Source organism: Astyanax mexicanus, chromosome 3, assembly GCF_023375975.1.
Source record: "Astyanax mexicanus isolate ESR-SI-001 chromosome 3, AstMex3_surface, whole genome shotgun sequence".
Lineage (NCBI taxonomy): Eukaryota > Metazoa > Chordata > Actinopteri > Characiformes > Acestrorhamphidae > Astyanax > Astyanax mexicanus.
In genome coordinates, this window is record NC_064410.1 from 31,921,836 (window position 1) to 31,940,044 (window position 18,209).

The 18,209-nt window shown below is 37.7% G+C and overlaps 1 protein-coding gene and 1 long non-coding RNA gene across 2 annotated transcripts; both read right to left on the reverse strand.

The window, feature by feature from the left end:
- Window positions 1-1,133: 1,133 nt before the first annotated feature.
- Window positions 1,134-10,347, reverse strand: LOC125799505 (uncharacterized). The gene is made up of 2 exons (XR_007438470.1): window positions 9,936-10,347; window positions 1,134-1,375 (listed from the first exon to the last, which is right to left on the reverse strand). It is a non-coding gene; the product is annotated as an uncharacterized LOC125799505 (long non-coding RNA).
- On the reverse strand, window positions 1,134-10,988 carry LOC125799504 (uncharacterized). The gene is made up of 3 exons (XM_049476360.1): window positions 10,354-10,988; window positions 1,795-9,892; window positions 1,134-1,333 (listed from the first exon to the last, which is right to left on the reverse strand). Exon 2 carries the CDS (start codon window positions 8,771-8,773, stop codon window positions 2,423-2,425), a length of 6,351 nt encoding a protein of 2,116 aa, XP_049332317.1. The 5' UTR covers window positions 8,774-9,892; window positions 10,354-10,988; the 3' UTR covers window positions 1,134-1,333; window positions 1,795-2,422.
- Window positions 10,989-18,209: the final 7,221 nt, after the last annotated feature.

Below are 18,209 nucleotides of genomic sequence, written 5' to 3' on the forward strand. Positions count from 1 at the left end.
CCCAACCGTGGTTCAATATCATAGTATCATGATATAGTATTTATTGATAAATAGTTTATTATATTAATTATTATATTATATATAGTCTTTTTATTTTAATGTTTTTTCTTGTGATTAGTGGTATTTTATGCAGTCAGAAAGAGTATGTATGATATTATACATATGTACATAGTATGTATAAGTTTGTATTATCATAGTATGGTGTTTTTTGGCAGGAATGCCCCCTCTCTCCTTGCATCCATCCTTCTCTCTGATTTGTTGTTCCAGGGTTGTTTCCACTGTCGGCATTAACTCATTTTAAACGGGAATTTTACGGGAAAATATTAATCTATTCATCATCTACCTATTTGTAGCACCACAGATATATAGACCCAATTACACAACCACTACAATGAGTGTTACTTGATAAAATAATTAGGATAGTTCTAGGACCAGTTAGGTTCGCTCTAGGAGCAATACACATGGAAGAAATGAGACCAGAATTTGGGCAGCAATAACATGTATTAAAATGTCAGAATCAATACCAGTAGATAAATAAAACACTAACAAAAATAAATTCTGTAAATAAATAAACAAACAATTCACAGTTACTGGTTTTCCAAAAGAAATTCAAACAACCTTCAATAACCTTGGTCACCAATACAAAAAAAATGGTAAGTATTCCCTTTGTATTTCACTCTGTATATTTAATATTATACTAATTACTATTATTTCTCCACACTAATCACCGGTGTTCTTTATTTTAGATGTATTTATGCAGTTAAGGTAAGTATTATTTTATTATTTTAATCTATTTATAGGTATTTTATAACTAATTAATTATTTCTTCCTTCTATGTCTGATGAATTATTAATTAAAGGTAAGTATTGTTATAATTAGTGTTATCCAATTAAACCTCTAGGTTATTTTACACCAATAGTATACCCTTTAACAATCAACAAAAAAATAAAAAATAACAATTCTCTGTAGCAGAAACAATAAATGAATATCAAAACCACTTAGAAATTATCAAAATTAAATAACAGTAATCCAACCAATTAAAGTTTAACCCTTTTCAGTATCTTTGTAGAGTGTCCTTTCTTTCAAAAAAAAAAATAAAATAAAATAAAAGTGTCCTTTTTACTCAAATAATCTTAAAGTCCACAAATTTTCTTTAATGTTCACTATCAAGTGTTTGAAAATGTGAATGAAGTGTAATGAAGTCACTTGGGTCCTCGGGCTTGGCTCGCCATCCTAGCACCGCGCACTGCACCGGCCGTGTGCAGCTGAACGACACGAGGAGTGTTCGGGAAGATCCATTTCCAATCCATTTCACCCAACAAAAAAAACTGGCCTGTTTACATAAAACAGTGTCTGAGTTTCACATAACTCTTAACTTTTTTTTTAAATACACTTACATAACCGAACTCAGTAAAAAACATTACTTTTAACAGTATTACATTCAAAACAGGTCTTAAACATCCAAAATACAGCTTAATAAATCTCCACCGTTCCATAAAATTACATTTATAAGTGGATAAACTCATTTCACACCTTAACCAATAGCGTTAGCATAGCCTCAGGCTTGAAATATATACACGAGGGTTAGCTTAGCATAAGCTTAATAAGCTAAATTCAACACATTAGCTTAGCGTAGGCTAAATTAGCTTAGCATTAGCTTATCACAGGCTAGATTCAATGGGCTAGCTTAGCATAACAAAACGCGTTAGCCGCTAGGCTAATTAGCGCTATTTTATTCCTCTATTTATTCGGCAATTTGGTCAGAAAACATGTTTAAATATACTCTAAACTCACCGAATCCTATCCAAGGTTTTCACACACCACCCCAGGGCACATGGACACCAGGTTCTACCTCCACCTGGAGATTACCGGAGCGTGTAACTGGCAAAGTTTCACGAGGCACAATAAGTGAGCCTTTCCCCCTTTCTCCACTCTGCAGCCTCAACTCTAACAGCGGTCAGCTTGGTAGTGATTTACTCACTAACCACAACGCTGAATTCTAGCGTTTTCTAGTATTTTTTTTTTTTAATACTTTAAGCAGAGAACTTCTTGCATGACCTGTCTCTTCTCCTCCCGCAGAACTTTCTGGGTAAAACAGCCAGGGATTGACGTCCACTAACCAACAGGCTCCGCCTCTGTCTCTTAGAGGATTATTATGATTGGCTGCTGTTTTGCACCTTGGATCATCTGAAGAACTGATTGGCTGCTGTTTAGCGCCTAAAAGTTTTATTTCATTTATTATCTAAAATAAATAAAAACGATTTCCTTTTCATTTTAAACACTGTTTGGGAGTTTTCTTTTTTTCTATTAATTAATTTATACTGTTTCAGAATAATTAAAGAAATAATAAAAATATATATTCATTATTTACTTTCTGCAGTTATCTAATTTATCTGTCTTTGTGACCCATTTAAGACCTGGGTTACACCCTCCCGTCTTTAACTGCATGCACATCCCTGTGCATTGGACTAGTGGGATGTCTCACAGCAGGATTGGCATATTCCATAGAGGCAGCTTCTATAAGAGACTGAGTGAGGGCTGTAGTCATACCTTGGAATAGGGACTGGACAATGGATATCAGAGGATTGCCTAGCTCTGGATAGGTTAGTCTCTTGGCTTTTTCTCTGTGTCTTGTGGAGCGTCTCACTGATGCTGGAGTTTCTTCATCCTCGGATTCCTCTGTGGAAGGCTGTAGGTGTTCTGCATTTTCTGGTACCTCTTCAGCAGGTGTAGCAGAATGCAGCATTTCAGAATTTAGAGCTGGATCGTCGACATGGTCTGTAGGTAAGTATTCATTTTCTGGTAATCTTTCAGGTAGGTTTTCTTTTACAGGGATCTTCTCAGGTAAGTTTTCTCTTTCAGGAATCTCAGGTTCAGCAGACGGGTTCTTTACAGCTGGGTCAAGCTGGATTCTGAAGTTAGAGTCAACTGGTATTCTTTCATCCTCATGGATCTGAACAATTTCAACAGGTTCAAGCCTTAAGGGAACTGAAGAATAGTAGATTGGGTAGTCATCAGAATCAGAGTTAGAATCAGACTCTTCTGAATTCTCTTTGGGTGACATCTGTCTTGTTCTTGGTCTCCTAACCTTAGAAATAGGAAGGTCAGCTTCTTCTGGTGATAGGAAGTTGCACGGTCGGAGCAAATCTCTGTGCAATGTACGTAGGGGCCCAGCCTTGTTCTCAGGCTTTACTGTGTACACTGGGAGTTCTCCTGCTCTGCCCACAACAACATACACAACAGATTCCCATTTATCTGACAATTTATGTTTTCCCCTCAGTTTCACATTCCTCACTAACACACGATCACCCTTCTCTAGGGTTGATTCAGTGACTCTTTTGTCAAATCGTGCCTTGTTTCTTTCAGCAGATTTTGCAGCATTCTCGGTAGCCAATCTATAGCTCTCTTCCAGTTGAGTTCTCAGATGGCTCACATACTGAGAGTGAGTCTTCTCATGTTGCTTGTTCACAGAGATGTTGAAAGCGAGGTCAATTGGCAGTCTTGGTTTCCTTCCGAACATTAGCTCGTAAGGGGTAAACCCTGTACTGTCATGCTTCGTACAGTTATAAGCATGTACTAATGGCTTAACAAAATCTCGCCAACACGACTTCTCTTTCTCTTGCAAAGTCCCAATCATGCTCAGTAGTGTCCGATTGAATCGTTCCACCGGATTACCACGTGGATGATATGGTGTAGTCCTTACTTTATGAATTCCCATGACTTCACACAGCTCCTTGATAGTTTTGGACTCAAAGTCAGGACCTTGGTCACTGTGCAGCTTTTCAGGAACACCATAATGAATTATGAAGTTCTCCCATAAGCACTTCGCCACAGTCCTGGCCTTCTGATTGGGAGTAGGTATTGCCACAGCATATTTGGTGAAATAATCTGTGATCACCAGGATGTCTTTGGTGTTGCTGCGATCTGGTTCTAATGACAGGAAGTCCATACACACCAATTCTAGGGGTCTTGTTGCTTTGATGTTAACTAATGGTGCGGCTCTTTCAGCTGGTGCTTTCCTGAGTACACAGCGACTGCATGTCTTTAGCTTCCTCTCCACATCTGATGCCATTTGGGGCCAATAAAAGCGTGCTCTTAAAAGATCTAGGGTACGCTCCAACCCTAGGTGGCCCATGTCATCATGGAGGCTCTTCATTACCATCTCTCTTAGTTCTTCTGGTAGAACTAGCTGGAAATTGACATCTTGTCCTAGTTGTCTTCTTCTGTACAAAATTCCGTCCTTCATTTGTAACCGATTCCACTCTCGGCACATCAGAGAAAGTTTTGGCATCTCCCTTCTTGCAAATGGGGTTGGCACCTCTCCCCTTTCAAAAGATGAGATTACTTCTCTGATAACAGGGTCTGACCTCTGTTTCTGTTGTAACTCAACTTCAGTTATCATTGGGATGACTGGAAACCCTTCAAAGTGTTCGCCCAACACAAAAGCATCCGGTAAAGAATCAGGATGAGTAGACAGGGATCCGACTAAGGGAATGGGTTCGACTTCTGATGCACTCAAGGATGGCTGGCATACTAACCGAGCTTCGCAGATTGCCTGGACCACTTCGGTGCTCACTTCTGCATTAGTGGTAAGCTCTGGTAAGTGTTGCAGCGTAAACTGTCTAATTCGGTCTTGTTCTTTCTGAGAAGAAGGGTCATCAATTTTAGTATTCATGGGATGTCGTGAGAGGGCATCTGCATCGAGGTTATGTTTGCCAGGTCTATATTGCAACTTAAAGGAAAATGTTGACAATGCTGACAACCACCTGTAGCTTGCAGCATCCAACTTCGCTGAAGTGAGGATGTACGTCAGAGGATTGCTGTCAGTTATCACTGTGAATGAATTGCCATATAGATAGTCAGAAAATTTGTCTGTTACAGCCCACTTGAGGGCCAAGAATTCAAGCTTATGCGCTGGGTATCGCGCTTCACTTTTTGAAAGACCACGACTGGCATATGCTATTACACGTTGATGCCCGTCCTGCTCCTGGTATAAGGCAGCTCCAAGGCCAACGGTGCTGGCGTCGGTGTGCAAGATGTATGGCAGACTGGGGTTGGCAAATCCCAGGACAGGGGCTGAAGTGAGTTTAGCGATGACAGTGTCAAAAGCTTCCTGACAGTTTTCCGTCCAGCGGTCTCCAAACAGTTCTTTTGGCTTGTAGTACTGGTTCTGACTTTTGGTCAGCTTGCATCCTTTCCTCTTAGGAGCATATCCAGCAGTTAGCTCATTCAGCGGTTTGACTATCTTCGAGAAGTCTCTGATGAACCTTCGATAGTACCCTGCAAATCCTAAAAAGGAACGGAGTTCTTTGAGGTTCTTGGGACTCGGCCAGTTCTTCAGGACTGCAATTTTCTCTGGGTCAGTTTTCACTCCATCACTGGATACAATGTGTCCAAGGTATCGGACGGACTTCTGGAAAAATTTACATTTCTCAGGGGATAGCTTGAGACCATACTCCTTGAGTCGTTGGAGGACTTTGAAAAGGCGCTCCTCATGCTCTTCTAAGGTTTCTGAGAAGATAATGAGGTCGTCCAGAAAGACAATGACTTCTCGGAGGTTGAGGTCTGACATACACTTCTCCATGAGTCTTTGAAATGTACTTGGGGCGTTAGTGATCCCCTGCGGCATACGATTCCATTCCCAGAATCCAAGTGGGCACACAAAAGCTGTTTTATGTTTATCTGCTTCTTCTAGCTCAATCTGATAATACCCTGACTTCAGATCAAGAACTGAGAACCATTTGGATCCTGTCAGCACAGAAAAGGTTTCCTCCAAATGAGGTAGGGCATATGCATCTTTCACAGTTTGCAGATTGAGTTTCCGGTAATCTACACAGAGTCTTACTTCACCGTTCTTCTTCCTGACTACAACAATAGGGGATGAAAAGGAGGATTCAGACTCTCTGATTACTCCAGACTCTAACAACTCTTCTAGATGTCTTTTTACTGCATCAAAGTCCTGAGGATGTATTGGTCTAGCTCGCTGTTTGAAAGGAGTTTCATCAGACAACTTGATGCGATGTTTCACTTGGTTTGTGTGTCCAAAGTCCAGGTCATGGTGAGCAAAGACTTCAGGCATAGCTCTCAGTTTGCACTCTATCCTTTCTCTCCACTCAGCTGGGATAGGTGAATCAGCAAAGTCAAACTTGATACTTGCATCTATGACAGAAGCTGTCATAGGTGAGGTGTAAATGGAGTTTTTATTCAATGCATCACTGGGCAGGATTTGTTGCAGTGCATGCAATTCAGCAAGGACTCGATTAGGGGTTAGGGTGATATCATGGTCTGTCTCGTTCCTCAGTACCACAGGCAGCTTAGCGTGAAACTTGTCAGGTAGACTAATCAGGCTGTTGGTCACAATGAGACCACCAGGAAGAGAAGCTGTTGAGGGTGACTCCAGAACAACCCATCGGTCAGCACCTCTGTGGTTCACGGATCCTTCTAAAATAGAACACTGGCCTGCTGGAATGATTTTGGGTGCATTACTATGAAGCCTTACCGTGCCTACTGTGCAGTTTTCAGTTTGCTTATGTCTCATTTCTAGTGTTTTCAGGACCATTTTATAGCCATGATGTGGTGACTGATGTTTCAACTGATTCTTCTCAAAATGTTTCTCATACAGGACATCCAAAGTATTGGTTCCTATCAGCAAGGTGGGTCGTGCTGCTTCGCTGATGTCTGCAACAACTAATGCTAAGGTAGGAACTTCCACAACTGTACCTAGAAACTCTTTTGGAAATGTGATGTTTAATTCTACATAACCTGAATACGGAACAGGCTGTCCATTAGCTGCTTCTACTTCTAGTAGATCACCAATAGGTTTACAGCTCAGGGCTGGCTGATGTGTCTCATGAAAGGATTTGGAAACAGTTGTCACCTGTGACCCTGTGTCAAGCAAGCAGTTGTATTTCTGTCCATCAATGACCACTTCAGAAATACACTTGGTCCCTACTAGACCTCTGGGTAGGTTACCATATGTTTTGGTCTGAGTAGTTTGGTTGTTTACACTGGCCCTGGTAACATTAGGGTTCTTAGTTCTCTGTGAGATTGTCTGGTTCACTGTACTGTGTTCACGGTCCCAAGCATGCTGCTTCTCAATTAACTGCTTCTTTTTAGCAGCCACTAAGGAAGGGTTGGGATCAGCTGGACAGGATACAGCAGTATGTCCGTCTTCTCCACAGCAGAAACAGTACCATGGTCTCGGCCTTTGACTGGACTCTTTGGTAGCACTGGTCTGTGTTTCTTGTGTCACTGTTCTGTCTCTTTTCTTGTTTCTCATTTCAGACAGCACTGCAATGGGTTTCTGTGGCTCTGGAACCATCATGTTGGCAACTTGACTCTGCAGGTGGGCTACTTGTTGTCTCAGCTCTAAAATAGCACCTTCTGAGTACTCAGGGCATTTTGGCTTTGGCTTTGACACTTTAAGTTGCCCTTGCAAGTCTTTGACTTGTTTTCTTAGGCTGTCAACCTCAGCACTAAGGGTTTCTTCTTCTTGGCTAACATAAGTCTCAGCCCTGACAGCATGGGAGCTGGCACGAAACTTTGCATTACCAAGATGCTTTTTCATTCTCATCTCTTTGGCAATGTGCTTATCTTCTTCCATACGAAGATGGAACAATAGCTCAGAAAATGAGGGTGGGTTATTCTTCTTCTGCTCCAGCTGGAGGTCAGCAAGTAACCCATTATCCCAACATCCACGACTAAACTGGCGTAACAGGTGCCTGTTCTCCTCACTGGTGGGTAGACTGCCTTGTTTGATCACTTTACTTAAAACAATGTAGAGCCTTTGGAGGTATTCGGACGGCTTTTCACCAGCATCCTGTAGAGTATTCAGAAATCTTGCGAAGAGCTCATCACCGTCTTCAACAGTGGCGAAAGCTGAGTCAAGTAGGTCTAGATAAGCTCTTGGAGTAGCCTGTGGACCCAGATGCTTTACTAGATTAGCTGCTGGAGGCAAAAGACTATCAAGAACTCTTCTGGATCGACACAAGTCTGACACTGCAGGGTCTTGCAACAGTAGTTCAACATTGTTTCTCCATGTCTCATAGTCAACCTCATTATTAGGATGGGGTTTCTTCCCTGAAAAGACTCTAAGCCTTACTGGGGCATTTGCATGTGCTGCAGTTTCTCCACTCCTTACAACATGTTCAACAACAACGCGTTGAATAGCAGGAGGGTTCAATTCCTCTGGTGTGAGCACCACATTATGTTCAGATCGTCTCTCTGAGTTAATCGCTGGGAAGCTCTGAGCATTCGTCGGTGACTGCGGATAAGCTGAAGACACTTGATTTGTAGGTTCTGCCTCCCATGAACTGGAACTGTCTTGGATTCGGCCAGTTTGGTTGTCTTCTTGACATGCCATTGTTTCACGACACAGAAGGAGTTGCTCTTGTAGAAGTTCTGTTAACGGCTTCCTGCTCTGTGCTGCTAGCTTTTGGAATTCGGCTAGGAACCAGTTTGCATCAGTTTTTGTGGCTGAAGGCACGTATACGCTTGCCAAAGCAGTTATCTTGTAGGAGACATCTTTTTGCCTTGAACTATGGTAAGTATATGGCAGTAAGGGTTTGAGAGTACCGAGAGCTAAAGAACTTTTAAACTCCACTATTGCATTTTTGTGAAAGGCTGACGTGGGGTTATCAATACGCAGTACCCTTGCAATGTAGCCATGCTGCTCTAAATAGTCAGTTAGTTCTGTATCTGTTTCTGTCTCAGTTAACCCACTAACAAGAACTGAGTTAGCAACATTAACTTCTTCCTGTTCTACAATTTCCATGGTGAGTATACACTTTGAGTGCTATTTTAGATCTAGATTTTGTTTAACTTATTTATAAAGTTTTTAGGTGTGTGTTCTAATTATTTGGTCTCACTGCTTCCAGTTTTATTGCTCCTGGCTGGCTCGCCAAGTTCTGTAGCACCACAGATATATAGACCCAATTACACAACCACTACAATGAGTGTTACTTGATAAAATAATTAGGATAGTTCTAGGACCAGTTAGGTTCGCTCTAGGAGCAATACACATGGAAGAAATGAGACCAGAATTTGGGCAGCAATAACATGTATTAAAATGTCAGAATCAATACCAGTAGATAAATAAAACACTAACAAAAATAAATTCTGTAAATAAATAAACAAACAATTCACAGTTACTGGTTTTCCAAAAGAAATTCAAACAACCTTCAATAACCTTGGTCACCAATACAAAAAAAATGGTAAGTATTCCCTTTGTATTTCACTCTGTATATTTAATATTATACTAATTACTATTATTTCTCCACACTAATCACCGGTGTTCTTTATTTTAGATGTATTTATGCAGTTAAGGTAAGTATTATTTTATTATTTTAATCTATTTATAGGTATTTTATAACTAATTAATTATTTCTTCCTTCTATGTCTGATGAATTATTAATTAAAGGTAAGTATTGTTATAATTAGTGTTATCCAATTAAACCTCTAGGTTATTTTACACCAATAGTATACCCTTTAACAATCAACAAAAAAATAAAAAATAACAATTCTCTGTAGCAGAAACAATAAATGAATATCAAAACCACTTAGAAATTATCAAAATTAAATAACAGTAATCCAACCAATTAAAGTTTAACCCTTTTCAGTATCTTTGTAGAGTGTCCTTTCTTTCAAAAAAAAAAATAAAATAAAATAAAAGTGTCCTTTTTACTCAAATAATCTTAAAGTCCACAAATTTTCTTTAATGTTCACTATCAAGTGTTTGAAAATGTGAATGAAGTGTAATGAAGTCACTTGGGTCCTCGGGCTTGGCTCGCCATCCTAGCACCGCGCACTGCACCGGCCGTGTGCAGCTGAACGACACGAGGAGTGTTCGGGAAGATCCATTTCCAATCCATTTCACCCAACAAAAAAAACTGGCCTGTTTACATAAAACAGTGTCTGAGTTTCACATAACTCTTAACTTTTTTTTTAAATACACTTACATAACCGAACTCAGTAAAAAACATTACTTTTAACAGTATTACATTCAAAACAGGTCTTAAACATCCAAAATACAGCTTAATAAATCTCCACCGTTCCATAAAATTACATTTATAAGTGGATAAACTCATTTCACACCTTAACCAATAGCGTTAGCATAGCCTCAGGCTTGAAATATATACACGAGGGTTAGCTTAGCATAAGCTTAATAAGCTAAATTCAACACATTAGCTTAGCGTAGGCTAAATTAGCTTAGCATTAGCTTATCACAGGCTAGATTCAATGGGCTAGCTTAGCATAACAAAACGCGTTAGCCGCTAGGCTAATTAGCGCTATTTTATTCCTCTATTTATTCGGCAATTTGGTCAGAAAACATGTTTAAATATACTCTAAACTCACCGAATCCTATCCAAGGTTTTCACACACCACCCCAGGGCACATGGACACCAGGTTCTACCTCCACCTGGAGATTACCGGAGCGTGTAACTGGCAAAGTTTCACGAGGCACAATAAGTGAGCCTTTCCCCCTTTCTCCACTCTGCAGCCTCAACTCTAACAGCGGTCAGCTTGGTAGTGATTTACTCACTAACCACAACGCTGAATTCTAGCGTTTTCTAGTATTTTTTTTTTTTAATACTTTAAGCAGAGAACTTCTTGCATGACCTGTCTCTTCTCCTCCCGCAGAACTTTCTGGGTAAAACAGCCAGGGATTGACGTCCACTAACCAACAGGCTCCGCCTCTGTCTCTTAGAGGATTATTATGATTGGCTGCTGTTTTGCACCTTGGATCATCTGAAGAACTGATTGGCTGCTGTTTAGCGCCTAAAAGTTTTATTTCATTTATTATCTAAAATAAATAAAAACGATTTCCTTTTCATTTTAAACACTGTTTGGGAGTTTTCTTTTTTTCTATTAATTAATTTATACTGTTTCAGAATAATTAAAGAAATAATAAAAATATATATTCATTATTTACTTTCTGCAGTTATCTAATTTATCTGTCTTTGTGACCCATTTAAGACCTGGGTTACATATTCATCAAAGGTATATGTAAGTACATTTTATCATGTTTTACTGCACCAAAAGTCAATTTAACACCTGAGTTCTGCTTTAAAAGGAACAGAGACAGTGGTTGCTCACTATAAAAAAAAAAAAAACAGGTTATTGATGACACAGCAATGACTACCCAGCAATGATTTTACTGTGTGTGTGTGTGTATGTGTGTGTGTGTGTGTGTGTGTGTGAGCCACCTAGTGTGTAAGCGTAAGGACAGGTTAAGGCAGATTCTTTAACCACAAATTCCATCTATGTCCAAAAAACACAAGCATGTCAAGTATGGGTTTCTTGTTATCTATTCTTGTATTGTCTTGAATATAATAATAAGCTCTGATTGCACTTTTGCTGCAGTCACTTACACAACAAAATTCAAAGTATGTCTTTCCATTAACTCACATTATTTAACTATGCCAAGTTATTATTTTGTTTAACCATCTATTTATCAACATAAAGAACTTGTCCAAAGATAATCAATTCAAAGTCTATTTTAAATGGCCTTTTTTGTAAGTTGCAGGTAAAGTCATGTATTACCAAACAGATCTTTATATTCAGACATATCAAATTACCATTAACTATCCTTAACTTTTAGACCTTTTACTTCAGCGTTATTCACACTATTACTGCAGGGTCAATAAGGGTCTTTAAAGGCTATATAAAATTATTTTCCAGGTAATTTCTCAACATCAGTTACACATTTACAGAACCCTTCCTTCTTTAACAGCTACTGTGTTTTAATGAAAATGGGACACAGGTACTTAACCAAAGTACACCTACACATCATACTTTGCTTTTTAGTACTACAAGAAAAACAGCTCCGTTATGAAAAGATGTCCTGGGAGAGGGAATGATGTTCAAGGTTAACCGTAAAAAACACATTATGTAACCCTGAGAAAAAAAAAACATTTCGTACATGAGAGTGTACTCAGATGTGTTGTCTTATGTTTTGCAAACTTGGCATTTGCCTAAATCTTAATTGTTTTTTCATATTTTTTCGGGGGACTGTGATGACTGTGAAGTTGAGCTGAAATTAATTATAGAAATGATTTCTCTACTTTAGGAAGCAATCTGCTGCCACCTTCAGTCTGACAGTGGGAACGCATGTTCATAATCTCTCACAGCTCAAATAAATCTGGTCTGGGCCAGATCTAACACAGTTGTAAAGAACTATAACAGAAGACTCTGTGTGGGCTATATATTTTTCCAACAATATACATAGTGTTCAAAACAAAAAAACTTTACAGGAAAATGAAAAACAGTTATAACTTAACTTGTTTTTTTTTTTCAATAACATTCAGGTCTGGTGACTATGATGATCATTGTAATTACTCTGCATGAATGCTTTAGTAGATTTTAAGCAGTGTTTAGGGTCGTTGTCTTGTTGAAGTATCCAGCCCCAGCGCAAGTTCAGGTTTTGAACATTGTTCTCAAGAATCTGCTGACATTGACTGAAATTCATGCAACCCTTAATTTTAACAAGATTCCCAGTACCTGCACTGATCACACAGCCCCACAACATGATGAACCACCAACAAATTTTACTGTGGGTAGCAAGTGTTTGTCTTGGAATGCTGTTTTCTTTTTCTGCCAAGCATACCGCCCTCCAAATAACTAAATTTTAGTTTCATCAGTCCACAGCACCTTATTCCAAAATAAAGCCAGCTTGTCCCAATGTGCTTTAGCATTCCTCAAGCGACTCTGTTTGTGGCGTGCACTCAGAAAAGGCTTCTTCTGCGTTACTTTTCCATACAGATTGTCCTTGTATAAAGTACGTTGAATAGTTGAACGATGCACAGTGATACCATCTGCAGCAAGATGATGTTGTACGTTTTTGGAGCTGGTCTGTGGGTTGACTATGACTCACCATCCTTCTCCTCTGCTTATCAGAGATTTTTCTTTAGACAGATCATTTTTTTTATCTGATCCTTTAGATAAAAAAGATGAATTGAGTAGGAATGTAGAAATGTAGATTTGTTTCTTTTTTAAATTAATTATAACTGCTCCTACAGGTAGAGGTGTCCCCATATACAAGAAAAACTTAAACTTGTTGTTTGTTAGAAGCTCTAAATATCTCAGGCCCTGATAGCAGGCCCTGGACTTCGGCCTAATATCTCTCTCTCTCTCTCTCTCTCTTAGCATTGTGAATGGGTGGCATCTTGTTGGCATAGTCTCAACTGTTTTCTACTTTCCCACAAGCACATCACTCATCTCTGATTCACACGTCTAACAGGTTTTCACCACCCTGTTGAAAATACTACGGTTATCAATGATTGAAAAAAAAAGCTTCTCCTTTAGGGGCTCAGCAGGGAGGGGTTAGCCGCATGCACAGTGGAGCTGGTGGAGAAGCTGCACGCACTTCTCATGCAAAGACTGAAAAAGTTGAAAAATTGATACAGATTAATAAACATACTTTAACCAGGTCTATTCAATACATATACACCAGAAAGACAACTACCTACCTGTAGAACAGTGTAACGTTTTAGAAATGCAGACCTTTCTCATATTAAAAACAAAATATATCTGTATTCAGGTTAAATCAACTGTTTTTTTAGAATAAACCCGGACTCATGACCAGACTAAAACTTTTTATAGTTTCAAAGTATGTTACTGTACGCATTTTTTGAAATAATAGAAAAGAATTTATGCTTGTATAAATAATAAAAAAAAAACAATATCAAGTGGCACCACTGAAGTCTTGAAGAATATTTGTGATAGTATTTATTTTGTATGTTTTAAGTAATAATACTGTAAAAAGTTGAATTAACCTTTGTGTGGTGTTCGGGTCTGTGGGACCCGTTTTCATTTTTCATCAAATGATACAAAAAAAAAATAATTCTAACTCAAACTCATTGGCATTGGCTCATTTTTTTGTGAAAAACATATATCAAAACACATTTTTGATAAACACGCACTGTATACCCCTCCCCCCCCACACACACACATTTATATTACATACAGTCTGTTTGGCCAAGGGCTAATAAACATTGCTTCATTTGTAAATTTGAAACTAAACAAATTTTCTACTCATATCTTGAGTTTAATTCATTTTCTTTTACATTTTATTAAAGAACTAATAAAAAAAGAGTAGCACTTTTTAAAAGAAATGTAACATAAGAAAGGTAAAGGGCAAATATTAACCATGTAAGCTGTTTATATTGCTTGCAATTTAGGTGAAGCAAGCATGTGTAAAGCATTTTAATGTAAAATTGCTTAATTTTGCTGAATTAAATACAAGTAACAAAGTAAACGAGTAACAAAAATATGAACACCACACAAGGGTTAAATGACAATAGGAAAACTGCCTATTTGGTGGTATATAGACCAGAGTTTGGATTCCTAGAAACATGAAAATCAAAGGGTTATTATATCACACCCCTAAATTCATAAATATCTTTCTCTCCTGTATTCAAGGTTTATGTTTCAAGTTATACTACTGTAGCATTTTAAAGTAATGGGAAGTCAAACTTGTTTTGCATAAACTAGAATGTGTATAATCCATAAATCTATAATCTATAAAACCAGCAAATCAAATTGTTATCAAATGACATGAAGAACACATTTCATACTATTCATTATAAAAGGCCTATTTAAGGTATTTAGTTGAGCTAAATGAACCCAGTTTTATTGCCTGTTCCCACATAAAGCATTTTTTTGACTGACCAGACCAAAAGTTTTTATAGTGTATAAGTTTATGAATTGTGATGTTAACAAACTAGTTTTTGCTTAAAAATGCATGCAATTTTGCAAAACCTCAAATGAACTCAAAGTGTAAGTGGACATTGTAAATCAAAAGAATCAGTGAAAAAACGTGCAAGAGATACAGACCCATAGTGCTCCAGCACTTTGCAAGTTAGGACATATATTAAAAAATATTTTGTTGGAAGTGGAGATCTTATAGCATGAGTTGGAAAATATTCTGTCAGACATTTAGATGCATTATAGGTGCTAACCTATTAAGGGTTTTATGAAGCCTGGAAAGAAACATGATATTTATTGAAATTCTAAGTAAGATAGCTAGCCATGTGTGTGTGTGTGTGTGTGTATGCACTGTAGCATTTGCTCAAGGTCATTTGTCTTCTGTGCTTTTTTAGATTATCTATAGTTGTTAAATGTTAAAACACATGTAACAGAGACGATTAGTTATATCATTTAACAATATCAATCTAACAATCAGTTAATGACAGTGTGGTAAATCACAAAGTCATAAAGAAATGACCTTTTACTGCACAAGCAGGCTTTTGGTTTCAGGGTGAAAAGTGTCTGTTTAGTTTCAGGCTTCAGGCTCAAGCAACAAATCCTGTCAGAGTCCTGTCAGCAGAGCTGCTCTGTGAGCCCCAGGCTAAGCAGGTCTGAACACAATCCAGCTGCATACCGGCCCTGCAGCCCCTATACGCTTCCAGCTCACCACCCCAGTGCCCTCTATTCTTCAGCATTACTGTGAGAGAGATACATACAATTATGCAATTTGTGAACTTATTCTGAAACCAATTTGATAATTTACTTAAGCAGTTGGTTTATCTAACTTTTACATAAACATCTACAGTTTGCATTGTGTTGTAGGAAAGGGCGTTCCATTAGTGTGTCTCATCTAGTGTAGCTATTTGACAAAGTAGTATTCAATTTGCGTGTTAGATTTTCTTTTACAATTTTTAGCAAAAAGGCTTGAGGTATTTTTTAAAGCCCCACATTAACCATGCCGACTGCAGGTGTTCATATTGCACCATGTAACAGAAGGATCTGATCTGGGATCCTGTCTACAAAATGTGTACAAATGACTCTCAGCATGTTTAATATTCTTCTTTTTCAAGGATTCAAATATTCAAGGAGATTTTATTTATTTCACATCACATGTGGTACATGAGGTGGAACGAAATTGTATTTGAATTTGATTTTAAAGAATTTGATTTTAAAATTTGATATATATAAAAATAAATAAAATAGAATAAAACCACAATAATAAAATAGACAAGATAATTGCACAGAATAAAATAAAGGAGTAAAGAAGTGGCAGCATAATGAAGTTCTTTTTAGAGCTGATAACATGTTTTTAAGGCCTTAACTTACATAACTGGTCATATAGAAAACAAGTGAGCAAAGGAGTTTGTATAATAATGAAAAATATTTATTTGAATGTAATAGTAGTTGATAATACTGATTTTTTTTATGTGTTATATAGAACCATCGAAAAAAGCTTTTCAACCAATCTGCAGAACATTTAAATCAGGCAAAAGTCCATTTAAGTATCTAAATTCTATTCTATTCTAAATTTTAGATTCTTTCTCTTCTTATACTTCTATATACTAAAGATTGTATATCTATAAAGAATTATTGAAGAACGTTTTTAAGGTCCTACTGCTGGAGATACGTTAAAGATATCTCGCCAACAAACAACCCAAGAAGAGGGAAAAAATCTGCAGACCAAGACCACCATTTGTATTTAGACACAAACAAACCTTTAACCCAACCATGCAGAAAACATACACATATATCAGATACAGATATCACACCTTGTGCCTGGGAGCAAAGAGGGTTAAATTCCATGTTCAGGAGTTGAACAGTAGAATCCAGTTGAACGTGGATATTGAACCCACAACCTTGTAATCAGTGACCCACTGCCCCAAAGCTCAGCTGGAACTGATGGAACTTCAGTGGAATTTTACAGCAGAAAAAGTAAATTTTCTCTTTTTTTAGAATATTTTGGAGTAATTTAAAAAAAATTAATGCTGCAAAATGAGATGTGAGAACAACATTTAAGCAGTCCAGCAGCTGAATCACCACAACAGAACTAAATTAAACAATTTACTTTTATTTTAAGTGTAGTTAAGAATAGTCCTACATGCAACAGTCATGCAACAATTAGTGGGATATTCACAGTTACAGGTGTATTAAAATAGTACAGCTTCAGTAATTACACATGTTTATCAATGGTGTGCACTTTGTGCAAATACACAAGTGCCTCATTAGATAGTAACAGGAAATGCATCAGCACTAATACATCTAATTGTCCTCAATTATGAATCTAGGTAATGTACTGTCATTATGAGCCAGAATTAAACCGCACATTTTTTTTAGTAAGTAGACCATTAAAACTGACCCTTTATCTTCGATTCTGAGTTTGAATAAGCAAAATCTGTTCAGAATGATGTTACTGAACTGTGCAACATGGAAAACATAGGCTCATCATATAAGAAATCAGTTTAGAATGGAACTCCAGAATGTAATGTGGACAGGTACAGAGGCTTGTGTGTGCAATGTGCAAGTCAGTGCTGCGTCATTATAACTTTCTAACTTGTGCAGCGTTCTTTACCATCACAGTTAGATTTTGTTACTTTGATATATTGTTATCATTACACAATAGCTTTATATAAAATAAAAAAAATGCACTGAACAACTTACGCCTACATCCCAGACCATTTACTTGAGACTGACCAGACAGGGCCTGAGGAAAGTGGTGGGAGTTCGGTTTGGGCATTGGGTTGGACAACATCATTTAAGTGGTCCAGCACCAAACAAACTACTTTTATATTAAAGGTAGATACACAATAATACTACATGCAATATACATGCAACTATTAGTGGGGTATTCACAGTTACAGCTTTATTACAATAGTACAGCTTCAGTAATTACACATGTTTATCTATGGTGAGTGATTTGTGCAATTACACATGTGCCTCATTAGATTAGTAACAGGAAATGCATCAGCACTCATACATGTAATAATCCTCAATTTATGAAACTGGGTAATGTACAATCACATAAGAGAGAGTATGATGTTGAATACATGTGTGTAATTATTGTAACTGTGAATCAAAATTCAAGATGGTACACATTTATTTACGTACTACAGTAATGCATAAAGAACTGAGTGACTATTGCATCAAATCATAATCATGACTATACATGGGCCACCCCGCTTTGCACATTTTAGAGGATTGCCTGCTTTAACTCTGAATGAACAGGGAGGCTCTGGGACCAGGATTGAGTAACCCTGGCTTAAAATAACTATAAAAAGGAAAAGTCTCCTCACCAAACATAAAGAACCCATATTCAACATTTTTTTTGCTTGATATCTTTCTGTGAAGCCAATTTCCAACATTTCTTAAAAACCCATTTCTGATACTATGCCTTCAAGATAATTACTCTAATAAGTACATTGTCTGACTGTCCTGTATCATCTTTCATTTAAAAAGCGCTCATAGCT

Excerpts from the sequence above, each read along its gene's own strand:
- LOC125799504 (XM_049476360.1), bottom strand. The coding sequence starts at position 8,773 with ATGGAAATTGTAGAACAGGAAGAAGTTAATGTTGCTAACTCAGTTCTT.